General features: G+C 37.2%; 1 protein-coding gene across 4 annotated transcripts in view; it reads right to left on the bottom strand.

Moving 5' to 3' along the window:
• The window catches only part of col16a1.L (collagen, type XVI, alpha 1 L homeolog), an 83,050-nt gene extending 62,694 nt beyond the window's left edge, over positions 1-20,356 (bottom strand). For all 4 annotated transcript variants that reach the window (XM_041582166.1, XM_041582167.1, XM_018246752.1 and 1 more), the window contains exons 1-9: positions 20,199-20,356; positions 16,740-16,852; positions 13,189-13,251; positions 11,526-11,643; positions 9,211-9,334; positions 7,725-8,000; positions 7,558-7,638; positions 7,024-7,167; positions 2,896-2,940 (exon numbers count right to left, since the gene is read on the bottom strand). In XM_041582166.1, the coding sequence (XP_041438100.1) occupies positions 2,896-2,940; positions 7,024-7,167; positions 7,558-7,638; positions 7,725-8,000; positions 9,211-9,334; positions 11,526-11,643; positions 13,189-13,251; positions 16,740-16,818 (930 nt within the window). In that variant the 5' untranslated portion in view covers positions 16,819-16,852; positions 20,199-20,356. The remainder of the gene's footprint in view (positions 1-2,895; positions 2,941-7,023; positions 7,168-7,557; positions 7,639-7,724; positions 8,001-9,210; positions 9,335-11,525; positions 11,644-13,188; positions 13,252-16,739; positions 16,853-20,198) is intronic.
• Between the last annotated feature and the right edge of the window lie 355 nt (positions 20,357-20,711).

The following is a 20,711-nucleotide window of genomic DNA, read 5'->3' as shown; positions in this document are numbered from 1 at the left end:
TAACCATCGCTAGCGTAACTTCGCTTCGCTTAGCGAATCAACGCTAGCAACTTCGCAACCTTACGCTACCCCTGAGCGCAACTTCGGATTTTAGTGAATTTGCGAAGCGCTGGCGAAACTACGCCTGGCGAAGTGCGGCGAAGTGCATCGAAGTTACGCCTGGCGTAACTACGAATCTTAGTGAATTTGCCCCCAAGACTGTCAGCATTATGTTTAAGACAGTGTGTGTCCCCCCAGAAGATGTGATGGTCTGGCTAAAGAGGCAATGCACTGTCCTGTCCCCCTTAAATCACTGTATGATGAGGAGGGTTTCTGGATAGGAGGGTGGAAGGTACAGGTCAAACTGCACATGAATTTCCATGTTCCCATGTTCCCTAATTCCTTCTTTATTGGTAAGGACAGGGGGGTTTGCTTCTATCCCGGTCAACCCAGGGTGTGTTTCAGGTATGGCTCAAACAGGCACTTTGCAGCTAAATGCCCAGTGGTGAAGTGTTCCCTCTGTTGTGAAACTGGGCACCCCAGTAAAGAATGCCAGGAAATCCACTGCAATTTGTGCCTGAAGTTAGGACATGCCCACCGTTCTTGCCCTGATGCCTGGCTCAACATTGTTAGAGATTGCCCTAATTTACAGGAGGAAATCAGCCAGGGAATGGAGATTGTGGAGGAGGGGGCCCCAACATCTGAAGTGGTGGGATCAGAGAGGGACGTTGTATAGCTGGAATCCAGTGCCCCATGCAGTAAGGTGGTGGGTAGGGCAGCAGGGAAGTTACCCAAAGAGAAGGGTGAGCAGAGGGCCAGTCAGCCTAGGAGAGGGGAGGAGTGGAGAGTGGTGGGAAAGAAAGCCTCTGTTAAAAAGAATAACAACCCCCTAAAAATGGAACTAATAACAGGCAATAGGTTTGTTCTGCCAGAAGGTAAAAGCCTGGATCTGGCTGAGCAAAAGGAGGAGAGGCTGAGGGATGATGAAAAGAAAGAGAAGCTGAAGGCTGGGGCCTTGGGAAAAAGGAACAGAAAGAAGAAAGAGGGGCAGGAGGAGGTTTTGAGTCCGGAGGAGGAATGGGAATCCCTAGAGGAGGATATTGAGATTGACCTGGAGGGTGAGGCAAGTACCCCAAAATTCCAAGTGAAAAGGAGGGTAAAAGGAAAGTGGCGGTGCCAGGCAGAAACAAAACAGGATTTAATGATAAGGGAACTTACTTTCATTAAATTAATGTTGGCTAATAATGTGATGTTTTCTGTTTCTGAAATGTTTATATAATTTTCTGTAACGTTTTTACTTTCAATAAAATTCCCTAACACAAGATAACAGCTGCCTGGTAGATCTAAGAACAGCACTCCATGGTAAAATCCAGGTCCCACTGCGACACATTCAGTTACATTGAGTTGGAGAAACAACAGTCTGCCAGAAAGCAGTTACATCCTAAAGTGCTGGGTCTTTCTGAATGCACTTGACCAGGCAAAATGAGCTGAGATGGCTACCTACACACCAATATTATAACTTCAAAAAAATACACCTGCTGGTGCAGGAATTAAATTTTATATTGTAGAGTGAATTATTTGCAGTGTAAACAGTGTAATTTAGAAATAAAAACTACATCATAAAAATCATGACAGAATCCCTTTAAACTAACTGAAAATTAAAATGTCATGGCATAATGGTTAAACTGCAAGACCACTGTGCTACATGACCTCATTTTGGTTACAGTGCCTTTGGTTACAGGTATAGTTAGTTCTTATAGAAACAGTAGAGGTACATACCACTAGATATTATAATATTAGGGGGGCAGTTTTAAACTGGGAATGCCTTGAGACCAAGACGCTATACCAATAACTCCATTTGCTTCAACCATTCACTTCAGTGCAGCTAATGCACCTCCCTCTGGGGTATCCAGTAAGTGATTACGATTACTGGGGGGGGGGGTTACTAACATTTGGTACCCCCATTGGAATATTTTTCTTTAATGTATGTTACAAAGCTGCCTAGAATTGCATTTTCTTTAAAAAAGAGTTTATGGGTGGAGCACTCCTTTTTGATTTAACAAGCTAACCATCCCTGAGCTTGGACATTACATAGACCATAATGTAGTTTGACTGCTAACAATCAAATACGTTCTGATAAACTCACACACTGATCTGCTTTGATAATGTGTCACTTTATTAAACATTTTCCTGACTGTCTGGAAAATTTTCCTGACAACCAAGAAGTGTTTATAACACGCAGCAATTGAGCAAACTGCTGGAAGTCCCTCTGGATGCTTGATTTAATAATGGTAAATGGTTGATTCAGTTATCCTTTGCCATTCCATCAACACACTGGGAAGACATGAAAGCAGACAACTTGACCATTATATTAATGTATCCATTTATACTGTAAATCACAGGCAAATTGTGTGCACATCGTAAAATAAATAGACTGTATTATTGCTGCATTCAAAAGCCTCTGCCTTTCATCAGCTACAGGTTTATGACCAGCATTTAAATTATTGTGGTCAAAGCTGCTTGTATTATGACACTAGCTTATGTAATGATGTTATGATTCCTATTGTAGCAAATTGTATGTCTGCAAAAAAAAATACCAGACAGTAGTCCTATCTTTTGTTTTTTCTCCCTAGTTGTTATTGGAAGGGTAAGAACTTCAAGGCCATGTGACACAGGCATTTGCATTGTTGGAATCCATGTGAATGGGAAGCATGTTGTCTTTGGCAGATACTGCAACTCTAGGCTTAGACCATTCAGGAACCTATAAATCAGCATTCCTAATTGTTCCCTGTCTACTAGCTGCAGCAAACCATTTCCCATTAATACAAATTTGATCAATACAGATAACCTGAGAGGAATGCAGCAGTGTAAAATATCTTATATATAATTATAATATAATTCCCTCTAAAAACTCACCTCTGCAGGCAACTCAACAGGCATTCCAGAAGACACTTTTCCACCCTAGAAATGAAAGAGTAATCATGTCACTGCAGAACAGAGCTCCCCATCTACAGTATTTAGATGTAGTATACAGAGGTTAGTGCCAGAACAGTTACCCTAATAAACATGAAGTTATCCCTATATATAGTTGCACTTCTTTTCTCAGAGCAAAATGCAGGGTGGTAGGGATTTATAAATTGTACAAGGAAGTTGAATGATAATTAACAGTGGGTTTTGATATACAAATTGATGATGCACAGTAATATTATTAGTAGGAAGTAAGTGCTGAACTGGAATTGTCTGTACAATTCATGGCTTCAGAAAGAATACTAACGGTGGCCAAAGTAGTTAGTTGCTTGTGTGGGATAGCTTTACTTCTGGGCATTATGTAATTCTTGTTTCTTTTGGCAAAGCTAAAATGGTAGCATATTCTTCATTTCTTTGTTATAGTCCAACTAAGTTAGGAAATAGATCTGCCCACACACTAAGAACAAAATGTCCATTCTTCTCTTATGTTCCTGGAAGCCTACTCAAACATCAGGAGTAGGACACTTCCTCTCCTTGCTTTGGCTCTTAAAAACTTTTTCTTTTCCACTTTTTGTCTCGTCCCTCCTTCAGACTCTTAGCCAAGAATTTGAGTGGAAAAAGTGATAATACAGCTCACAGAATATGAACAGAGTGTATTCTGGAGAAGCAGACGTCAGTCTTTCCATTCTCATATTATAAAAGGCTTCTTCAAGTCCTTTTCTGATTCAATTTGATGTCCAAATTCCCACAGCCAAGTTAAATAATTTGAATGCGTATTTATAGAACAGCTACGAGCACTGTAAATGTGTATATTTTCTGAAGAACATTGGGGGCAGATTTACTAAGTTTGGATTTTAAATTCAAATTTTCAAGTTGAATTTTTGGTCAAAATTCACGAATTCAAGTGAAGTTTGGGAATAATCCAAACTGAAATTGGAATTCGATATCTATCATACCTTGACCCTGGGAACAAATCAAAGTCAATAGTACGCTATCTAAAACCTATTGAGTTCATGTTTAAGTCAATGGGAGAGGTCTAGTGACCCATTTGAAGACTTCCCGACATTCGAGATTTTTTCAGAGAAAAAACTAGATTCGAGTTTAGTCAAATTCAAATCAAATTCGATTCGAGTTGGTAATATTCGTTTGTGTTTTAAACGTTTGAGTTTTTTTCTGAAATAAGATACTGTTTGAGTTTCAAGTTCATTCAAGGTCATTCGAGTTCATTCAAGGAAAAAAAAAACTATAACTCAACCTTTGATAAATATGCCCTAGGAATATATATAATAAGCTAAGAATGATACAGCCATTCCTGTATGGAAGAAGAGAAATAGGTGTGCACTGAAATTGAACAGCAAGGTGTAATAATCAAGGAGCAGACCCTGCAACTGCAAGGAGGCTCAAAAGTGTAGAAGGACTTGCGAAGTCTCAAATAATGTATGCTTCAGAAACAGGTTATCGTCCTTAAAGCCTGGGAGGTAGCTAAACTTATATTATACTATTCCACTTTACAAAATGCCTGGAATAAATCTTTTTACACAAGTCAAGTCAATTTTAGGCACAATTTAAACAAACAAATATATAGATTTTCTTGCAGAGCAACTTAAATGGGAGTATAAATCCACGGGCACAAGGGAGATGCAAGGCAAATCAACACCATAATCTGGCACAAAAAAACACTTCAGTAGCTATGCAGAAAAAAGAGTTTAAGCTAACCTTGACCTAAAGAACAGCACAAATGCTATTTTACTTTTAACTAGACTTCTGGTATGTTTGCATATCTTATAATTTTTAACGATGGAAACCAGCTTTTGAAATAATATATGAAAAATATGAACAAAAGAAGATTTATTGCTGAGTGAAATTGTTTGATTTCCTCTGTTTATTAAATTTTCTTCTTCATTACAGGAAAGAGTCTGAAGTAAGAATGGATATAATTTGCTGGAGAAGCATCACACTATCCACATTTTTATTTATGTTTAGATTAGCTGGCTGCTTATTTTAACCATCTTATTAAAACCCTGTGTAATGCTTAAAGAACTAATGCAGCCGCATTTGCCGTACATACAGTTCAAAGATTTTTACATTTTTGTAACAAGGATTCCCTAAAAATTATTACTACTCCCTTCCCCTAATCTTATATATTTTTATAGGAGCTTGTCTTGCTAAAACAGCAACAAAGAACAGTAAATCACCGTGGTGTTAAAGCATGCTCATATTGCTATTGCTGCAATGTTGCCAGGAATCTTTTACCCGCCTTTCCTCCTTCCCTGAATTTTGTCTTTTTCTTGCCAGTGTTCCACTCGTTTCTAAGCAGAGTAAATCTTGCTTGCTCAGCAGAAGAATAAAACTGGGTCACCCAATGAAAAGACTCTCTCTTAATCCAGCACCACTGATGCTTCTGAGCTTTGTGGTTTGTGCTTTGGAAGTCTTGGGAACCCATTTACCCCCCTTCCTAATTTCTGTGTTTACTCTTGCTTAAAGTATGAATATTTGGGCATCTTCCAATACTTTTTTGGATTATCATAGAGACTTTTAGCCAACGTGGATATACATTATAACAATTTGTGGAAAAACTGTTACATATGGGCTGTCCAAAGAGGAGAGCATCTTATAAGTAAAAAGGCAACTTGAAAAAACAAAAATGATATTCAGATGTGCAGAATGTTAAAAAATACATGGCCTATGTAAAGGATCTTTTAAATCATTCCAGAACGGGCCCTTGAATTAAAATCATAGTATATGCTTCAGGGCATGATGTATTATATAATGAAATGTCTGGCAGCAAGCTTTCAGCAACGCAGAGTAACAATTTGTGCGCCAAATTTGTGTCAAAAGTGTTAGGCAAATTAATTTCCCAGCACTCATTCTTGGTCTAGGTTGCACACATTTTCATGAAGCCTTCAGTATAGATAATATATTGTTACAAAAATGTTTTTTCATTATTACAAGTTTTGCCCTGCAAATCAAAGGATTTTAACATGTCCCACTATCCCTGACAGCCAGGAAGCAGTTTGAATCATAGACTCGAAAATGCAGAAATAGAATTAAGCATAAAATGATTGCAAAGACAAATTGCTATAGGTAGACATGCTTTTAAATTCCAAGTTTGAAAAGGCAGTATAGAAGGGCAAACCATTTAACCAAAAAAAAAAAAAAAAAAAAGACAAAAGAGAGAAAAATAAATAGAAAATTGTTGTAAAAGAATGTCAAGCTGTACTTCCTCATATGTTGATGCTTTGTAAATAAAGTGAACTTAATATTATTTCACCACACTGTATTGATGCAAATTCAGAAACAAGTTGGTTCGAAAACGAAATAGAACATGTTTATGCCTCATTCATTCTGCACCCTACAGCTGGAAATTAATTTCCTTTTCATTTTTTAAAAGGATTAATCAAAGTGAGCATATTGGTGTTCAGCACAAGGTTGGCTGAATTTGCAGCTGAGGTTCTGTAAATACCAAAGGCACAAGGTGTGGGAATCCTTCTGGGAAGAATGTGGTGGAATGTGTCCAAGAATACACGTGGAGACACGGCTCAAATGTAGTACAAATTAATTTATCAAGTATTTAGGATCTGGTTGAAGGCTGTACATAATCTGGCTCAGAAGATCTGAAATATTGATTTGAGGGTGTGACTGACTGCAATACTACACACTAATAGCAATGCAAAAACAAACTTGCATGCTACCCCAAGTTTAAAAAATTCTGACATGCCACCCCAGTCTCACAAGTCAGCTTCATGAATATATGAACGGTTGACCTTTTCAGTAGGATGTTGACATACAAGAAAAAACAAGCGTTGTTGTAGAAGAAGGTTGGTGTACTTAGGTTTGCTGGCGGGGTATTTTTTTATTATTATGACCCCCAATAAGCATGTGAAATCATAGGCTGAATTTGAGGCAGGGCATGAACTATGGCTAATGCTCTTACTATGCATTTATTATTCTACTCTTCAAAAAAACAACAAATATTTGAGAAACCATAGATATTGCTTCTTAGCATTATTCTCATTATCAAAAAGCCACATATTTACTAACTTGTGAGCAAAACATATCTGTGAGTGTTCTTCTTACCCTTCTTTCCAAAGCCTCCTCCAGACAGAAGCATCTAGTATATCCTTGCTGCTTGGTTTTATGAGGTATGTCTATAAGGTTGGTATTCTGTACACTTTCAGCCACTTCCACATTTCTTCTTGTCTTGGGAGCCTCAGGGTTGCACTGTTCAGAGGTGAGGCAGAAAGAAAGAAGGTAATTTATTTCTGTTGCAGAGACATAAACTGAAAGAAAAGTCTATCAACTTTCTGCTTGACCTTTTTATGAGACAATTTCTTTGCTGTTTATATGACTCCTTGGGAAATGCTGAGCTTTTCATTACTAATGTGTAATTTCACAGAGTGTCTTAAATGAGAAAGTTTGACATTTTCATATTCTTGCATTACAATTGATTTCCTTGCCATCTATCCTACAAAATGATATTCCACGAATGCAGCTCTTCATTGGTTTCTAAACACTCAGAGGTGCTCATTTGCAATTATTCAAACCTGCAACCATCGCTTGTCAAGTCTTAGTTTATCAGTTTGAGTGTCTGCAAAAGTCACTTTAACTTACACCAGATGGTCGGATCTCACAGCACCCCTCTTGCATTGCCATTAGGGGATCACAGTACATAAGGAACTTCTGAATATCAAACTGGAAACAAAAGAAGTAAAATGAACAAGGAAACTCACCAAGATCAAAATCCACCTGTAATGTTTCAAATATTTTCGAGAACTTACATGAACTGGTACACCATTAGCTGCATCCAAACCTATAAAGGTGTGTCCTTCACTGGCCAGTGCCCTTCTGGGCTCAATGGGTTTGCTGGAGATAAAGCTGCAGTCGATGTGAACAGACACCGTTTTCTCCTGCACACTTAGCACAATCTTGTGCCATCCATTGTCAAATAAAGAATACACCCCTTGCCCAGCAAATGTACAGCTCACATACTCTTTGTCACGTCCTTTGGCACGAAATTCCAGACTCCTGTCTGCGCCATTAATACTGAGTGAGACCTGAGCAATTAGAAGATTAGGGTGTGAGTGTCTTTAAAAATGAAAAATTATATCAGCACAGAAGCATGTACTGATAAAAGTGCACTGGTTGCAGTATTGCCAAAAAAAAGAATCATGCCCATGGTAGCCTAAAGACTGCTCTATTTAAGTTTAAATACCTGCAACAGCATTCATGCAAATGAAATATTTTTATAAATGAAAGAATTAGAAGCTTCAATGATTTTACTGTACAATGATTCTATTCATACTGTTCAAACACTGATTTTGAAAAGTGTAAAAAAATGTAGTGATTACCTAAAAAATCTATTTCACTGAGAATCCATTACTGGTGAAAACTGTTACTTATCATTCACTAGAAGTAGAAGCTGCACTAGGAGCAATAATATACTTTCATGCTAACCCCCAATGGTAATAGGTAATAAAAAGGGAATACGTTGGCCCAGATGCAGCCACCAACTAATACTGTTTATTTTTAAGCAAGTGACCAGTAAAGGCTGCCTGCTGATTATTTACTATGGGTTACTCTTCCTAGGCAAACATAGTGCCTTTTATTACATAACACCATAAATGTGTTAAGTTCTTGCACCTGTGTTTTCTTGAACTTAGCATTAACACACTGTGACTGAGACACAAGCTTCAAGTGAGCAATGTAAATTTACATCTTCCATTGACCAGACATCATGCATAGTAACCCATGTACAATTTCTTGTGCCTGTTAACTAATGCACAGTTATATAAATATGTGTATAACAACATCCATACTTTTGCTAGTGATATCCACATATGTAACTTGTGTGCCATACATTGCATGCCATGATACATTGGGCATAAGCATAACTTGTGCCTATAACTGCTTATGGAATTTTGTCATACTTTTCATCAAGAGCAATTGTATTAAAATTGTGGGAAAACACAGAAAAATTGGTTGTGCTTAGTCCCTTGTCAAAATTATGCCTATGATGATGTTTTCTTATGTAGGCATTTAAGGCAATGGAAGGTAGAAGTGGACACCTGACAAAAAAATATGTCAGGAAAAACCTGAAACAACCTTGTATGCTGTAGTCCCAATATTTATTTTTTCCTGCTAAACTCCCCAGTGCTGCGAATCTGATAGTTCCAGCAATACTTTCCATTAAAAAGAACCACCTAACTTATTATAAATGAGTTAAGCTGAGTAGATAAGAGATATATACTCATAGATGTAGAGTACCTGTGGGTATCCCATCTGGTCACTGACTTGGAAGAGGTACCAATCTTCATCAGTTGTCTGCTTCTTTAACAACAAGGATATGACAAGAGTAAACTCATCAGGGATGCCGTGAGGGAACACCTGTCTGAGAGGAGAGACATTGTGCATCATACACCATTTGTCACTTATCCAGTATCATCTAAAATTTGGATATAATCAGAGCAGGATTACCCTCAATTAATCAAGTCAGTAGCTTAATTATGGCATTTAAAAGAAAATGTGTAGCATTACTTCTCATTTAGGGACCTTGTTTGAATTGTGTCCTATAAAATACCCCATGAAGTATCTCTTATTCTACTCTTATTCTACTCTTACTGAAACAAAGAAATCAAATAAATACAAAGGCCTAGACAACTGTTACAAGCCATTTTATTGAAAACTCTACAGAAGACTTCTGGTTTAATTACTGCTCAGAGAATAACTAATCTTTGAATCTTGATCAGATGCCAAGAATACATTTGGCAGCAGTGATGCATGACTCTAGCCCCTGGTAATTTATTGCAGACTCTACTGGCAGTGAAAGGGTTGTAAGTGTGTGACTATTACCGGCCGATTATGTTCTTAACAATTATTTCATGAGCAGAACCCGAGGCCACACTAGATGCATTAAGTAAGTAAAATAAACAAAAAAAAAAAACATACTTGTTTGTCTCTAGACTATCCTGAAATAACCCCAAAACTTCAACGCCTGTGAGTGGACCTTCCAACTTTTAGTTAAGCTTTAAATATGTCTTGAAATTTGCATTCTAGATTAATCACTGCTAAGCACTCGAAAGTATGTTTCTTGGCTTTAAGTACTGGCTACTTCATCATTTAATACAGGATAGTGTTAGAAGGAATTCTGTATACAGTATATATATATATATATATATATATATATATATATATATATATATATATATATATATATATATATACAATATATATATATATATATATATATATATATATATATATATATATATATACAGTATATATACAAAGTCGAAAGTAGCGACACTCACAGGTTTTGTAGAAGGTTTGAAAAAACAAAAAGTTGTTTATTAAAGCTCAACGTTTCGATCCCCCACAGGTACGTGAACGTGGAAACGGTGTGCACCTTCAGACGACATATACAGTATATATATATATCTTTGTATGGTCTTGAGAAAGATCTTAGGCAAAGACCGAAACGTTGACCTGTTTTTAAAGATGTATTAAATAAAGAAAGAAATTTTTAATCCTTTAAAGGCTCCTGGTGTGCACCTCGCTCTTTTGCTATTTTGTATACTGCTAATGAGAGTAGCACCTGGGTCATTTTCTACCATATGGTGTGCTGAACCCACTTGGACTAAGTAAGTATATATATATATATATATATATATATATAATATATATATATATATATATATATATATATATATATATATATATATATATATATTATATATAAATATATATATACTTACTTAGTCCAAGTATATACGTATATATAGATATAGTATATATCTATATATACACAAATATATATACAGTACATAGATACATTTTCTAGTTGCTTTGAAATTGTAGTAAATGTAAGCTCCTACACTGAATAACATGCTCCTTTTTCACAAACCTGGCCTCTCAGGCACACCATCAGCCAATCCCAACTGGGAGAGATGCCAAAAGTGAAAAACAAAAAATGAGCTTCCCTCTCTCTCCATTGCGTAATGAGTTGGAGAGGTGCCCAGGCTGATACTGCACCCGCGGCTCACTTTCCAGGATTACAGAGGGTTTATGAGTTTCTCAAATAGCTGCCCGCAGGGTAGGCACCTTCCCGATATTAATCACAAGAGGTGGCACATCATTCAGACGTGACAGGGACGGCATGTCATTAAAAAAAGCCCAATGTAGTTTTCATTCCTTGTATGATTGTAACAGTTAAGAATTGGCGTGATTTGGTAGTTAGGTAGTTGGTTTTGGTTTAATTTACATGTTTTTAATATAGTTAATTGTTTAGGTGGCATCACCAATAAAAAACTATATTTTATTTTTCTTTCTGTGCATTTAGCCACAACAAGTTGTATAGGTGTGCCTCATTGTTTAGCTTTTTCTTTGATCTTTGGTTTGAAATCCTGTGGTTTGAAATCCTGCTTGTTTAATATGAAAAACAATACAAACATTTAGAACAAAAAAAAGAGCCCAATTTCCCGAGGTCTGGTACAGAAATTTGTGCATCAGCTGTTATAAGTATCCCATATGGTGGCAGTGCATCCCCTCTGATATTGTGTTTAAAAAAATATATTTGGACTCACAATGTTGGCTCCACTAGCTTGGGCCCTCCAAGACGCATGATAACAGGTCCTTTAGGGTTTCGAATTTTTTTCACTGAGCTCATCTTCTGGAGAGAAAATCTACGGATGAGATTGAATCCTGGGTATGAAGAAGAAAATACATATTGATTACGTCTTTTTCATTAATTGGAGATTTGAGCTTCTAGCTCTCCCAAGCAGGCATTTCAAAGTTAATTCCAATACCAAGATTTGTTACATCCCAGGATTGCGTTTTTGTGTCAGATCAAATGGGGCTGCTATTCAAAGGGCTAGTGTCTCCAGTGACAATTGAATTTAAAAAGAACAGGAAGTGTACACAGAAGAGAAAAGGTTGGAAGGTCTCCTTGCATTAAGTGGCCTTTTAGCTCTAAACAACTGCGGAATATTTAGCAGTGCCACTTTAAGAATCCATCCCTGGTGTATGACTACAGCTATCAGCTTGACAATATGTTGAAAGTTGTAATCAAGCATCATTCAGTGTCTACATACATTGTTAAAACCTGTTTTGAGCTATGGGGGTCCCTCAACAAGGCTGGACCCAAAGGTTGGCTGGAATTAAAAATATCTGTAAAACACTCATGTAGACTGTGATATTCTAAGACAATTTGATTTTGTTGTTGTTGTGGTTTTTGATCTTTGTTTGGTTTGCAACACTCAAGTGTGGAATTTAAACAGATCTGTGGTTGCTAAGATCTAGCTTTTCAGTTAGAGCAGGATTCAGTTAAGGATTTAGTAAAAGAGCGTACCCCTTAATGCTCCATTTGGTAGCACTTCTGGCTGTGCTCTGAAGCTTGTGGAATATTTTTTTATGTTTAGAGCACAGCATTGGTGAGTGGAGGTCAGCCTGTAACGTTCAGGGCCTACATATGTTGCTGCTCCCTAACTTTTGCATCTGAATGATGCTCAAATTAGGGAACAGTTAGGGGGCAAGGGGAAGGCACCTACTTTCCTCCCCATGCCCGCCCTTCATAAATACAGTGGTATCAAAGACAGGCAGCACTGTATTCATTAATTTACAATTCAATGGTGCAGATCAGAAATATGCAAAATACATGTAGTGTAAAAATACATTCAACAGTTATTTAGAACTAACACACTGTGTTGAAAAAAGGCCAGCAGCTAAGGGGTTTATATTGCTGTAGTCTTGTTATCTTGTATTTCAGAATGTATACATTTCAGGAGATATATTCAGGAACGCTTAGAAAATTCTGTATTATTGTCTTGCATCTTATTACCTCTGCTTGGCATCAAAAGCTTTGCAGAGTGGCATACACCTTCAGAGATAATGATCAGTGGCAGGAGTATAAAAATGAAGTTTGTGAGCAAGCCGCAGGCAGAAAATGATATTATTGGCTACTACAAAACTCTCTCCTGTGCATTAATTCATAGATCACATCTTGCCACTTTCCTGACACCTACAAATAAGCCGCAAAGATTCCAACCGAGCATTTGCAAAATACACTGAAATGGAGAGATGAGATACCAACGGGTCTAGACTTACAATGTATGAGCTGCAGACACTAAATATGATTAAACGGCTCAGCAGTAAGTTAGCAAATATAAAGAAAATATTGAAGAAAAAACACATGATTTGCTTAAGGCTACAGTGTTGGCCTATAAACATTGTGTAACCTAGCAAACGTACCTGTACTATTTGAGTTTCCATTAGTGTTTATTCCTTCATGTTGTAAACTTGGACACTGTTCTCCTGCCAAACAAATTATACAGAAATCACAATCTGCCAGTTTTATCCTTAGGTACAGTTCTATGTAAGAGAAATCATTAACTGCTCAGTATTATTTTTTTTTACAACATGCTGCTGTAGCTGTAACAGTGAGAAAATAAGATACCTAGGGGCATATTTATCAAGGGTCGAATTTCTAATTGAAAAAACTTCTAAATTCGAATTCAAAAAGATCGAAATAAACGAATAAAGTCGAAAAGTTTTTTTTGGTCAAATAGGTCCATTTTCGATCGAATAGGTCTGTATTCGGCCGAATTCAAATCGTACAAATCGAAGGACTAGCGCATTTGATCTAATTGATTCGAAGTTTTTTTAAAAAAAAACCTTCGAGTTTAAAGTCTACCAATTGACTCCAAGTAGGTTCTAGGACAGGGATCCCCAACCTTTTCAACCCGTGAGCAACATTCAGAAGTAAAAGGAGATGGGGAGCAACACTAGCATGAAAAATGTTATTGGGGTGCAAAATAAGTGCTGTGATTGGCCATATAGTAGCCCCTATGTGGATTATCAATCTACATTGAGGATCTATTTAGCAGTACAACTGGTTTGTCTGCCCTCAATACTAGACACCAAGGCATCAATATACACCTTTTAAATGAGCAAAATATATATTTATTCTTTCTAATCCTTTATACATATTTTCTTCTTTTTTTATTGACTGGTAATCTGATTAACTACCATGTCCTCCTCCCACAAATGCTTCCAAGCACCAGGACAGGAAAAAACTGCTTTAATTTCTCAGTTTGCCTTGTTTAGCTCAGGAAATGACAAAAAAAGCATAGATTTTCTTAATTGAAACTATAGTCTGTTTACACAAGTCTTATTTATGTTGAACAAAGGGGTATACTAACCCTTTAGATTTTTGTTAGGTAATGGTTCTTCCATGGTGTATTAATTATATTAATTTGTTCTTTTCAATATCTGTGCTAAGTGCACCACTTTAGTACCATTGCAATGACCTTTAGTCTACCATCTATACAATGGAAAACTGAAAATATACACCATTGCTAGTAAATATATTACAATGTATTTGTTGCATAGAAATGGCTAAAACCAACTGTGGTTGCATTTTTATCTTCGGTACTGGTGCAACTGCAATAAACAAATCACAGCGATTTGCTGATCCATCACCATATATTGCTGTATTGATGTAGGGCTGAACCATGTGACTGCAATGACCTAGTAATTTTCTTTGCTGAAAAGGTGTAATGGGCCATTATATTAGGAAACATTTGCTATTCAACCCATCACTGCCCAGTTTAGGGCAATGGAAATTGTAGTTAGACATAAACTGTAAAATGAGTGCCATAATAGATCATTAATATGGTTGAATAATACTATAAAAAGGGTTGTATGAAGATAAAAAAATATGAACCATGCACGGGATATTAATCAAACATTAAAGGGAAAGTAATGCTCAACAAATTTGTAGGCTAAAAAAGCTGCCGCAGCTTATCCTAATAAGCCTCCAGGAGCTCCCCATTCCTTTCCTTCTGATTCACAGCACATGCTTTGGTCTGCTGCCAGTTGCCAGAATTTAGGGACCAACTCACAGTTTACAGAATATATAAAATTGAAAAATTGGTTGCTATGGGTTACTGCCCAGGTGCGAATTGCCCATTGTGTTCTACTGCAGAATTTATTAATAATCAGCTAACGTTTTACTGGTATCTGATGACTTCTAGTCTTTGCTCCTGAGCAGCAGCCTAGAACACACTGGGCAGTCTCTGACATGATCAGAAGATCTCTGATATGATCAGAAAACAAGATCAGAAGATCAAAAGCTGCTCTGGACAACTTTGATGGCATGAATCACAACTTAGAGGGCTGTTGAACTTTTTGGGTAGTTTAAGTTCAATATATTAAATACAGAATTTTCTAGCCATTCTTTTAGGCTGCAGTTCTCTTTAGCCCTTACCCCCAAAACAGCAAATGGCAGTCCCCAATTTTACAATCATGACATGAGTGGCTTATTATTTGCTATGGGTTACTGCATTTGGGCAAACGTTGCTCCTTTTATTACACACTGGGGTTGTGTTGCCATCTGGCCAGTAAAAATTAAACTTGTTATCAATGTTATTAATAGCGAACAAAAATAAATATTTTGGAAGCCTGGTATAATTTTCCAGAAAAGGTAACAATCCTATTGGGGGCTAATATCGAAAAGGAAAATTACTTTGGTTTACATGTTTTCTGCATGGTTTGCTGTTACTTTCAGTGATCTATGTTTTATTGTGTGTTTGCAGTTGATAGGCTATAATTAAAAAGGGGTGCCTGGGAAGTCAGTGAGTCTCTGGCCTAGCGCCAGCCTGCCAGAGAGATTTTTGGAAACATGCTTTACAAGACTATACATATATTCTGTAACTTCTTTAATGGATTTCCATGCATGCCAGAAGGGTTCGCTTTAATACTGAGCATGATGGAATGGAATTTGGAGATAAATGTTCTACTTCAAAGAAAATAAACTGGATTGGCAAGTTTTTAATATCATGCAGTTTAAAGGGGAAATTAGAAATTGTTATTGATGTACGTCTAGACTCGTTTACCAGGTCTTGAAGAATAAACCCCAGAGCAAGGCAAAGGCAGAGCTTGAGTGGAGTGGAAAGGCCAGTATAGGTATTGGTATATACCGTTTTTATATATGAGTGTATCGATAGGTCTGTTATATATGTGTATATATATGTGTCTGTGGTATATGTGTGATACATGCACACTGGGGTTCATTTGGAGGGGTTCAACTTGATAGACCTTTGTCTTGTTTCAACCAGATTAAATATGTAACTATGTTATTATTATGTTACAGCACTCATTGTACAAAGTGCAAAAAAGCAGCAAGCAACCATTTTTTCTCTTTGTCATTACGTTCTAATGGTTACAAATTACCACATTAATACAGCACATGCCCTCTCTTGTCCCCTACACATTCCCTAACGTGTGCATCATTCAGACATGCAAGTTAGGGAGCGGCAGGAGGCGCAGGCCACAATGGGGCCTTGTCCTTAGCACCTTGAAAGATCGGTGCCCTTTGGTGATTACCTATGCAAGAATTTTATCAATTAGCATATTCATATCAATTAATATATTTTTCAATAATATCATTTTTGATGTTCTGTGTGTCATTCACAGCTGACAGGAAATAATGCAGGTTCTCACAGTAACAGGAAGAAGTGGGGGAATAAAAGATTCAGCTCTGTCAGCTCATTGGCTGATGTAACCTAGCATGTATGTGTGTCCTTGGTTTGTGTTTGAGTGCCTTATAAGTCCCCTACGTAATTAAAATGGAAGTGTTTCAGTATGGGATTATCTCAGGGCACATAATAAAATATATTCATGAAGAGGCTCATTGATATGAAGCAGTGGTTTACATAAGGGCTGTTTTATGTGATAGAATTGTATAGAGACCTGCAATGTTCAAGGGTACAGTTGCCATGAATTTTACATTTGGGCTTTACCTGTGTGAGGTAATATTCTTCCTTCGCTGAGAGCTAAGCACCTGAGCAACCAAAACACAGACGTCAGGAGTAACCACATATTGCTGGTTAATATCTTGAAATACTCCACTGGCCTAAAGAGAAAACAAAAAGGAAGTAATGTTACTTGTCCATATATACTTTAATTTATTGTGGATTGTACATATGTAATATTTGCTTGATGTGATCAGTACATGAAAATATATCCCTGCTAGAAAGGTGATTGCTTAAAGTGATTCTGACTAAAGAAACTGCTATTCCAAATATGAGTGTACGTTAAAAGTTGCCTATATGTCACATTGATTGTTTTTCACTGATAGGGCTGCTTTTGCAATTAATTGTTACTAAGGGGCAGATTTACATATGGTCGAATATCGAGGGTTAATTAACCCTCGATATTCGACTGCCGAGTGTAAATCCATCGACTTCGAATATCGAAGGATTTACCGCAAATAGTTTGATGGAATGAAAAATCGGTCAATCGAACGATTAAATCCTTCAAATCGTTTGATTCGAAGGATTTTAATCCATCGATCGAACGATTTTTCTTCGACCAAAAAAAGATTGCAAAGCCTATGGGGACCTTCCCCATAGGCTAACATTAAAGTTTGGTAGGTTTTAGATTGCGAAGTAGGGGGTCGAAGTTTTTTTTAAAGAGACAGTACTTCGACTATCGAATAGTCGAACGATTTTTAGTTCGAAACGTTCAATTCGAAGTCGTAGTCAAAGATCGAAGTAGCCAATTCGAAATTCAACGTTTTTTTTATTCTATTCCTTCACTCAAACTGAGTTAATGTGCCCCTAAACGTTCCTAAACCTGACGTTTTTGCCAAAAAATTTTGCCATTACTTCTATGGCAAAATTATAAACGGCATGCAAATACAATGTTATGCTATAGGTAAAAATGGTTTGTGGAGTCAGAACCTTTTTTGTCATACCATATCAACCAGGCTTCCATTTTTCTGTGTTGCTAGAGTCTCAGCAGAGATCTGCCTTATAAATATTACTTTGAAGTAATATTTTAAGAAAATATGCCACAAGACCTCATTCTGTTTGTTTTTTTTTTATAGTGAGTTAACTTTTGGTGTGATTTTCTTGGAGTGCTATTCTGAGACAATTTGCAGTTGTTTTTTATTTTATTATTTGTGGTTTTTGAGTTATTTAGCTTTTAATTCAGCAGCTCTCCAGTTTGCAAGTTCAGCAGTCTGGTTGCTAGGGTCCAAATTGCCCTAGCTACATTTGTAGCCTTACAGAGCATTTGTTTTTAGATGGGCTCAATGGCCCCCAATGTGAAAGCTAAAAAGATTCAGAAAAAGGCAAACAAAAAAGGCAAACAAAATCTATATAGAATAAATAATGAAGACCATTTGAAAAGTTGCTTATAAAAGTAGTTATAGAAGTGACCATTCTATAACATACTAAACGAAGATCAGCCACCTCCCCTTTCTGGGAACCCTGTATGTGCAGGAGTGATGTTTTCTGAAGTGGGAGATTTCTTTGTGTGGCAGAGGAAAGTATTGTGCAGTGTTAGATTTAGATTCTCAACAATGTTATGTAAATTAGCATATGGAAAGGTAATTTGTATGCCAAATTTTCCTTTAATTAGGTGCAAATATAATTAATGCCAAAACGAATTTCTATTTTCATGTCGACCAGCATGCTGTTTGCACATGTGTTTTTTCCCCCAATATCTCTGCATTCTTGTTTGTCTGAAAATGCTAGTTTTGTTTTGCTTTAAAAGGCTTCAGGGAAAATACCATAAGTAGTTACATGGAATAGTTCTCTAGTAATGATAATAGAGGATAATATATTTTGCAAATGCCAATAGTGTTGGAATAAAGATATTATAATGACAAAGGTGTTATGAAGTCCAAGGGGGAAAAACAGATTTGAGTGACTGTGGCAAGCAAGTAGAAAACTATTTTTGTTTTAAACAAAAGGAATGAGCCCTGGCAAAGGATAGTACAGAACAACATGTCTGATATTGAGATGGTAAGGAAAAGGTTAACAGGATAGGCTTGGGTGACATTTAGTGCTATACCTGCCTTAACAGCTACTTTCCTCCAGCCCCATTAAAGGCAGGTATGTGCATGCCAGCTGTTCAGCTGCACACTTTTTTCCGACACAGAGACCCTAGGCCTCGGGCATGTGACCTCTATTTACAACTCAGAAAACGTGAGAGAGGAACATATTACTCAGCCTTGCATTGCTGTACCTTGCTGTAGGGAATATATTTCCTAGGCTTGTGTTCCCTGCCACATAGTGCTGCCCCAGTCTGATTCTTGAGGTTTCATAGTGATGAACTAAGAATCTCATTTTTTACAATGTGTGCCAGCTATTATTAACTCCATATGTGCCTTGCAATTACAAAGCCTGTCTACTATATGCTCTAATGGGCCCTTGCCCATTGTTATTGGTCAGTTTTTCTCAATTAGTTCTCTCTAAAGATGCAAGAAAGGTAAAAAAAATACACTGGGAAGAATTAAGGAAATCTAGTGGTTAAATGTCATATATCAGACCATTATTAAAATTCCTTGTGTGTGTGAGATTTATGGATTTGAAAACCGCAATCCTTTGCTTCAAGCTAGAAGATGTGTTGTATTTTCCATTCCAGCTCCTCTTTGTCCCCTTAGGATTCTTGCAATATTTTCCTGTAAAACTGCTGAGCTCCTAAAACAACCTGACTACTTTGTGCTGAAAGTTACTAAGCCCCTAATGATGGCTTCCAATTCACAGCGAGGCTGAAGGCTATCAGTACAGTGGATTAGGAACTGCATACTATCTCCCTGCTCTTCCATCTCCACTTTATAGACACTGTTCAAGCAATCAGTGGGGGTTTTAGTGTTTCCTAAAATTCACAGACTTGGCAGATGTGATTTAATTCTTTCCCCAGACTCTGTTTCCTTCAGAAGGTTTGTAGAATGAGCAAAGAAGACAGCTAGAATATGGGGGATGGGTAAGATTACATCAGTGGATTTTTGCTCATTTTCTCTGAAAAAGTCCATACTAACAGCAAGGCTTGGCTTGTCCCTAGAATTATTACACATATTTTTCTTCACTCCTAAATGCATATGTTCTTTATGAATATGACCTGTACACTGTAGTAATGAGCATGACAATTTTGTACAAGTGCTAAACTGTGAGAAATTGAATTCTTGCATCAAGAGCTTACACTTGATTGGCATAAAGGTCTGTAATTAATAAAAAGTAATGTCTGACGGTTGCTACAAATGTACAAGGATTTAGGAAGGCATTGAAAGAGGTTCTTGGCTTACTGTTAGGAAAATACAGCCATACATTACAGGAAAGGGAGGCAAGACAATGAGATGAGGGAAATCCCTATACCATATGCATAGTGACATCACCTACAGTGTTGGGCGCCTGCTAGACTTGATAATACACTCTCTGCCCACACACAGGTCCCATAGCACCCAGACTCACCGCTCTTTAGGGCTAACCCTCCTCAAATGCAGGATTTTGGATCCATGCTGCAAAAATCCTTTGAAGCGGAGCAAATTTTCCCTCTCTCTGCTGAAACTTTACTCAGACTGTCTTCCCTTCCCCTTTTGTCTCCTCCTCCTTTCTCAAACTTACTTTTTCCTCCCCTCTTTTCTTCACTCAGCCCCCTCCTAAATACACTATCTCAGTTTCATTCCTTTGCTTAGAATTCTCATATTTCTCTCATTCTCTCTTTGTTTCTTTCATATTATCCACCTCCCCTCTTATTCTCTATCTCTATGGGGCATTAAAATTGAGTAAATTAGGATTCTTTTTGTCATCCTTAGGGTTTCTTATATAAAGTGCTAGGTGCATGGGAGCATCATGACAAGGGGACTCCTCAATGGATATTTAGAGAAAATTATCGGCTCAGTCCCCAACGTAAATGTGAATAAATCAATTAATAAATAAATTGAATTAAATTAACTTAACAGCTCACCCAGCATAGAGCCAGAA

Source organism: Xenopus laevis, chromosome 2L, assembly GCF_017654675.1.
Source record: "Xenopus laevis strain J_2021 chromosome 2L, Xenopus_laevis_v10.1, whole genome shotgun sequence".
Taxonomy (NCBI): domain Eukaryota; kingdom Metazoa; phylum Chordata; class Amphibia; order Anura; family Pipidae; genus Xenopus; species Xenopus laevis.
This window is presented reverse-complemented; position numbering and strand designations above follow the sequence as displayed.